Source organism: Hylobates moloch, unplaced genomic scaffold (assembly GCF_009828535.3).
Source record: "Hylobates moloch isolate HMO894 unplaced genomic scaffold, HMol_V3 SCAFFOLD_7, whole genome shotgun sequence".
In the NCBI taxonomy this organism is placed as follows: domain Eukaryota; kingdom Metazoa; phylum Chordata; class Mammalia; order Primates; family Hylobatidae; genus Hylobates; species Hylobates moloch.
The window spans coordinates 21665542-21673519 of record NW_026652282.1 but is presented as its reverse complement, the minus strand read 5'-3'; the positions used below and the strand labels follow the sequence as shown (position 1 = coordinate 21673519).

Genomic DNA, 7978 nt, shown 5'->3' with positions numbered 1-7978 from the left:
CCCGGCTAATTTTTTTTGTATTTTTTTTTTAGTAGAGACGGGGTTTCACCGTGGTCTCAATCTCCTGACCTCGTGATCCGCCCGCCTCGGCCTCCCAAAGTGCCGGGATTACAAGCGTGAGCCACCGCGCCTGGCCTAGGTTCTACCTGTTCTAAGACAAAATGAAATACCTAAAAAGGAAGCAAACTCAGATTAAAAGACTTATTATTATCTGTCAGGAGTTTACAACATAGTAAAAGGAATTAGGCATAATTAATCAAGTTTAATTCTTGCTCTTTCAGAAGCTTGAATTGTTAAGATGATAATAAGGTGACATCCGATGATAAAAACCACGTGAAAAAATCCTCGGGCAGTGTCTTTTCACACAACTCAATTGTATTTAGACTGCCTTTTACCAAACACATAAAATCTGAACAATTTACAGAATTATGAAAAATTAGTCTATCCTTAAGATTACAGCAATGTTGAGTTTAATAATTTTTAATGGTGAATTAGAATAGAATTTATACATGTAAAATATTTTTTAAAGGCATCTGCCTTTAAAAATATTAGTTACTTTCTAATATTTCAGTAGAAGTTCTCATAGTAAAACATGGTTTTCAAAAAAGCAGTTGAAAACTTCTGAGCATGCTTTCAGTTTAAAACGTTTTTATTCTAAATATTCACACAAAAGACTAGTTTTAACAAAAAGTGACACAAACATATTTCATTGGGTATTTTAAAAATCTAAGCTCGAACATGGCTAAATTCAAAAGACTTGGTTAGATGACAGGTTTTGCTATGTTGTATTGGAAAAACATTTAGGTTATGACCTAAGATACATCCTTCGGCTGGACACAGTGGCTCATGCCTGTAATCCCAGTACTTGGAGAGGCTGAGCCAGAAGGATCACTTGAGCCCAGGAGTTCAACAGGAGCTTGGGTGACATAGTCAGACCCCCATCTTGACCAAAAAAAAAAAAAAAAAGGTTAGCCAGGCATGGAGGCATGCATCTGTGGTCCCAGCTACTCAGGAGGCTAAAGTGGGAGCATCACTTGAGCCTAGGAGATAAAGGCTGCAGTAAGCTGTGGTCATGCCACTGCACTCCTGCCTGAGTGACAGAGCTAGACCCTGTCTCAAAATTTAAAAAATAATAATAATAATAATAACCTTCAAAGATTTCATTCTCAAACCTGAGCAGGGCCTCATGGTATGTGCAAGAATACGTGACATACATCTTTAAGAACAGATTAAGAAGCAACGCTGGTCTTCTTCAAGTGCCCATGTAGTAATTTGTGAACTTCACAAAGTACATACTTCAGAGAGACAACCAGGTGCAGTCGATTCATACAAAACTAGGTAGTCATCGTTAGTAGGAAACTAATGGGAAAATATTTTAAACTGGAGACAAGTGGGCCCCTTAAAATAATTATGTTAAAGGCATGCCTTATGGAAATTATGTCTAATGAAAGTTAAATAGTTATGGATTTAAAACCTAGCCAACAAATGGAAGTTGATTTAAGATCTGAGCAAATAATTCACATAGGTTTAATGCGTTAACAACCTACAATATAAATTACATACCAAAAACATTACTCTCTGAACTCATCTGAATAAGTTATCAGTAGGGTACTATTTCCTAAATGTAAATTTTAAACAAAACAAAACAAAACCTGTTTAGGATATAGGCTATTCTTGGAGGACACCCTTGCTTAAGGCAGCAAACAGTCCTCTTAAAAATGTGTCATGATGGGCCAGGCGCAGTGGCTCACGCCTGTAATCCCAGCACTTTGGGAGACTGAGGCAGGAGAATCACGTGAGGTCAGGAGTTTGAGACCAGACTGGTCAACATGGTGAAATCCCATTTCTACTAAAAATACAAAAAAATTAGCCGGGCATGGTGGCGCGTGTCTGTAATCCTAGCTACTCAGAAGGCTGAGGCAGGAGAATCGCTTGAACCCAGGAGGTGGAGGTTGCAGTGAGCTGAGATGGTGCCACTGCACTCCAGCCTGGGCAACACAGCAAGACTCCATCTCAAAAAAAAAAAAAAGTGTTATGATACATTTTCAAAAGCATATTCTAAAAATATGGCTGCATTATGAAACAGAATAATTTGAGTGCTTAAAAGCAAAAAAATTAGGCAGATTTGGCTTGCAAACATGTTGAAAGGGCGCATGTCCCATGGGTAGGGTACAAAGGCAAATTAAAGTTCTATAGGTATTCTTGGAATATGTTAAGGAGAATAAGTTAATAAAAAGAAATATGAATCATACTTTTAAAAAGCAAATAAGGCACATACCAGTGGATGGAAATCGCTAAAAATACATAAAATTGGATGTACTGTACTACATTAGCAACAGCATTTTGAGCCTATGCATATCAATAAGACCTGAGAAAAAGGAATCTTAACACCTAACATTCAGACATCAAGGAACACAAAATTGACTTTTAAATACAATGATCATCCTATTTTATAAGTTACCATACATCTTCATTGCAGGTTTAGCCAAAACACAATCGTGGCTTGATTTCATTATTAATGCTATTTCACTGAACCTATATAATTTTTCAAAGTTGTATGCTGCCATCTGTTCTTGTCATTACCAATCTAAGAGCTTTTCCATGTATGCGAAGACATAAGTGAAAAAAAAAAAACCTAGCCTATTTACCAAAATCTTTATTTGCATAATATGAAAATTGTTTTTTTGAGATGAGACTTGTCAGAGGCAATATGCAAAGCACATTAAGGGCTTGAGCGAGTCAGACATTTATGGAAATATTTTCCTGCAGGAATTGGCTTTCTGTAACAGTTCTTAATCAAGGGTAACCCTAGGGGGGAGACAGAGTCAAGTGCTGATTCCCGTCCATGTACTTAAATCATTTGTTATGTACATCCACAGCATATAGCAGGTATCAGCAGACTACTTTTAAATTTTCAAAAGACTCTGATTTAAAAACACATTGATTGTGGTTTGACAAATATCAATCATATTGCAATTAATTTTTAGGTTTATGTAAAAATTTTTTTTACTGTAACAACACAATGCGATAACCATTAGGATAAAACTCTTAATTTCTTTAAAAAAACAGTTTTATTCAGATAAATTATACCTTATGGTAAGTAGTCTATACCATTGTAATTTGAAAGAATTTGGGTAAATGCTATGACCCTGACTTTTCTTTACAGATAGAAGGGATGAGACCTCTTTGTCAAAATTGTACTTAAGGGCTTCGAAAGTCAAAAAACTGCTCTTCTCTCTTACTCTCTCTCCTCACCCATTATAGGCATGCTATTATCAAAAGAACTGGTAGTGGTTTAAAACTGTGTTCCAGAAGGCCTAGAGGTGCCTTGTGAAACAGAGAAGGAAGGGTAAGGAGGTGGGCCCTCTCCACTTGAAGGAAGAAAAAAAAAACTGGTGGAATTGTGTGGTTTCCTCATATGGTATGTTCATAGGATCTCTCAACTTCTCTGTATAATCATGTAGTACATATTTTTTCACATAATTATTTGGACATTTGCTAGGAAAAATGTCATTTATTCTTTCATTATTCCACTGATATTTATAATGGGAACTGCTGCAAAAGGAATGAGATAAATGAGGACTACTGCTGAACATATGGTGAAACTTACATTTGCATTAAAGTTAATTTAGGGTTAAAAGAGTAGCTACTGTTATAAATCTGTCATAAATGTTTTATGAAAATCCTAATGACATATGCCACACCTCTAATGTTTTTTAAATGCTATGAAACTAACCAGACTTTACAACATCAATTATTGGGGACACTGTGGCAATCTGGATTTTACTTCGAGTTCTTAAGAGGTATCAGAATCTTATGAATGTCAATAGCTTACCTGACAGATGACATATGACACAGTATCTCCAGCTTTCACCTTTCTGCCTCCTTGAGAATTTATCCAGAGGGCAACGTGTACATGAGGTAGGCTTTTTTTATCAGGGTAATCCTGGGGATCCTTTGTCAATGCCTAAAAGAGGGAACAAAAAAGTTCTAAGCCTTAAAATAAAACCCTTCTTGCACAGATACACACTAAAAACATCTTTGCTAGAATCATACTAGCCACATAAACATATAAAATGACAGAAGCTGTGTGTAGAAAATATTGCTACAGAATCTTTAAACATCCCATCTTCAAGACTCCTCTCTCCTCTGTTCAATAACTAACATAACTAGATGCAACCCCAACAATAAAGAAATATAAGTTAATGGGCCATATCACATGATACTTAGACATAAAAAGTTAAGACTACAAATTCAGTGTTATATGCAGTCTTAATGTGTGCAATTATTTCACTGAGTTAACTGATCAGTTGGGACTGATGAATAATGGCTACTCTGACTTAATGATTGTTTCTCAAAGGCTCCTCTGGCCTTAATAAATCCCAAAGGCACTAGAAATCACTGGATTTACTCATGCTGTCAATCAACCTCTACAGAGGTAGAATGAATTTGTAACAGAAAGTAAGTACTACGAGAACAGGAACAATGTCAGCCTTGCTCACAACTGCGTGCACAGTGTTCCTAACGATGTTTGATATATAGTAGCAGCCAAATATTTGCTGAATAAATTATTTCACTCCATTTGTAATAATTATCAGAATAATTTGTTCAAGTATTATAAAATACCACAGGATGAATAAGACACAGTCATCTGCTATTAGTGGAAGACTCTCTACCCTCCACCTCCCCTCCAAAAAAAAAAAAAAAAAACCTTTAAAATAAGCTATATGTGCCATAAAGGAGATGTGAACAAAGTGTTATGGAGAGAACTTAGAAAGGTAAGAATGATTTCCACCTGAGAGCAGAAATCATGGAAGAAAAAAATTAAGCTGGCACTAGAAGGAAAAGCAAGATTTTAAGAAAAGATAATGGGGGCAAAAATATTCCAGGCAGAGAAACAAACAAAAAGGCAAAGGGTGAGAAAAAAACGCATTCTATTAGACTGGAACTCAATATGCACAAAGAAAAGGAGGGGGATACCTAGCCCTGGAAGGGGTAGGTTTCAAAAGACAAGAGAAAGGATGGGGACCAGGGTACTGCTGGATGAGCTCACCAGTTCTCAAAGTGTGGACTGTAGAGCCCTGGGAGTTCCTGATATCCTTTCAGGGGGTCCAGAGACCAAAACTATTTTCATAATGATACTACCTGTACTGATGATACAGAAGCAATAGTGGGCAAAACTGCTGGTGCCTTATAAATATGAATCAGGACGGTACTATCAAACTATACTAAGAGTCACTGTATTCTTCACCACCATGCATAGTTAAAAAAACACTTTCACTTAAGAATGTCCTTGACGAAGCAGTAAGAATTATTTTTAAAGCTCTCAATAGCAAAGACTTGGAACCAACCCAAATGCCCATCAATGATCGACTGGATAAAGAAAATGTGGCACATATACATCATGAAATACTATGCAGCCATAAAAAAGAGGGAGTTCATGTCCTTTGTAGGGACACGGATGAAGCTGGAAACCATCATCCTCAGCAAACTAACACAGGAACAGAAAACCAAACACCGCATGTTCTCTCACTTATAAGTGGGAGCTGAACAAAGAGAACACATGGACACAGGGAGGGGAACATCACACACTGGGGCCTGCCGGTGGGGTGGGGAGGAAGGGGAGGGAGAGCATTAGGACAAATACCTAACCCATGCAGGGCTTAAAACCTAGATGATGGGTTGATACGTGCAGCAAACCACCACGGCACATGTGTACCTATGTAACAAACCTGCACGTTCAGCACATGTATCCCAGGATTTAAAGTAAATGAAAAAAGAAAAAAAAAAACAGCTCTCAACCCTTGAGTACAAGTCTACTATTTTGGGAGATAAAACAGAAAGTACACACAAGGCACATCTGAAAAACAAAGATTGCTCAAGGGAAAGCATTTGTGCAACTGTTTGAGTTGCAAGCTAAACTAGCTGCCTTTTTCATAGAATATAATTTTTACTTGAAAGAATAATGGGCAAACTACCGTTATTCTGACTTGGGTATCTGGCAGACAATTTCTCAGAAACGAAGTGAGCCTGCCACTTCAAGGCAAAAAAAAAAACAAAAAAAAACTGACAGTATATATTGTCAATGATAAAATTCAAGCTTCCAAGTGCAAATTAGAATTTTAGAAAACTTTTCTACTTCCGTGAGCCTGAAAGCTTCCCAATGCTTAAAAACTTTTCTGATACAAGTAGGAATATTTTAAAACATAATTTTTGATGTTGTACAATGAATGTGTCTATTTTGGAGGATCTGTATAATTCAAGGAACTAACATGCCACACGTGGGTAAAATATTCTTTCAAAGTACAACAGAGACCAATAGATTTTAATATAAGAGAGCATGAAAAGTTCATTGGTATGGCTTCAGATTCCACATTACAAAGAAAATACTATCTGTAGACTTCTGGTGCAGGATCAAAGAAGAATACATTCAACTATCAGAAAAAAATACTAAAATACTTCTCCTTTTTCTAACTACATATTTGGGTTAAGCTGGATTTCTTCCTATACTTCATCCCAAACTACATATCACAACAGATTGTATGCAGAAGCAGAAATGAAAACCCAGATGTCGTCTACTGAGCTAGACATTAAAGAGATGTGCAAAATTGTAAAATGATACCACTCCTCAGGCTAAATTTTTCTTTGTTTTGAAATATATCGTTATTTTTCATAGAAAGAAATGCTATTTTTTGTAATTATATAATCAGTTTGTTGCTATTTTTAAATAAATTAACAAATGTTTTTACATTTCTAACACACTAAATATCGAGATAAACCACATCAACACGAGCTCTTAGGGTCTTCAACTATTTTAAGAGTATATCTCTACTAAAAATACAAAAAAAATTAGCCGGGCGTGGTGGCGGGCACCTCTAGTCCCAGCTACTCGGAGAGGCTGAGGCAGGAGAATGGCGTGAACCTGGGAGGCGGAGCTCGCAGTGAGCCGAGATTGCGCCACTGCACTCCAGCCTGGGCGACAGAGTGAGACTCCGTCTCAAAAAAAAAAAAAAAGAGTATAAAGGTGTCCTAACACCAAGAAATCTGAGAGCTGATGTAGAAGACTAAAGCAGGTCCTCAAACATGGCTGCACATGCCCAAGTTATATAAACTTACTAAATTCCATACTCAGTGTAGCAGAGTGCCTAGGAAACTCTCCCAAGTATTTGAATCTCCTCAAACTTGGAATACGTGAAGTTTTGATTGTCTTGGACATGTAATACAATATAAAAATCTTAACTGATATAACAGTACTTAAGAAATCCATTATCTTCTTCAATGGATTATTCTTCAGTGCAATGTTAAGAAATTCTAAATTTCAGCTGACATACTTTCCAATTATTAGATGTAGGCTATTTGGGGACTTTACAAGCTAGTTTTAGAAGGCTTCATTTAAAAAAAAAAAAAATGCTTCCTGGTGGTTTAGGCTCAAGTTAGCCAGAGCTATAAAAATCAGCTGTGAAGTATTTTGTGTTACTTTGTGAAATATATTTAAGCTAAGATTGCAGTAGTTCAGCAAAATCACACATGCTGTTTTTCAGTTGCTTTTGGCAACAAGGGCTAAAATCTCTAAAGGTAAATCCCATCACTTCATGCATGTCTCCACCCTAATTTAACCTGTCATTTTCAAGCCCTACCGGCATCACCTAAAAAAATATATATATATATTGTCATGAGACCATCTACAACCAGTCACATACATAGACTCTTCCATTCCACTCTCCTTTGGAAGCAGTAAAATGTAGAAACTGAATAGCTCACAAGTTTTAAATAGTGCAAGTATTTAGACAAATGTTAAAGATTATCAGGATATATCACCTTTAACAAATAGCTTACTGTAAATAGATACAGAACTACAATAAAGATAGCCCTTTCATCAGAATTTACTGTACTTGAATCGACACTGCAGAAATTCTTCTCTATTAAATAAAAGTTAAGAAAAATGGGACAGTAAATACTTTTTTTTTTTTTTTTTTTT

The 7978-nt window shown here is 36.3% G+C and overlaps 1 protein-coding gene across 4 annotated transcripts in view; it reads right to left on the bottom strand.

Moving 5' to 3' along the window:
• Window positions 1-7978, bottom strand: part of POLA1 (DNA polymerase alpha 1, catalytic subunit) — a 306069-nt gene that overhangs the window by 173224 nt on the left and 124867 nt on the right. For all 4 annotated transcript variants that reach the window (XM_032756700.2, XM_032756701.2, XM_032756702.2 and 1 more), the window contains one exon: window positions 3836-3967. In XM_032756700.2, the coding sequence (XP_032612591.1) occupies window positions 3836-3967 (132 nt within the window). The remainder of the gene's footprint in view (window positions 1-3835; window positions 3968-7978) is intronic.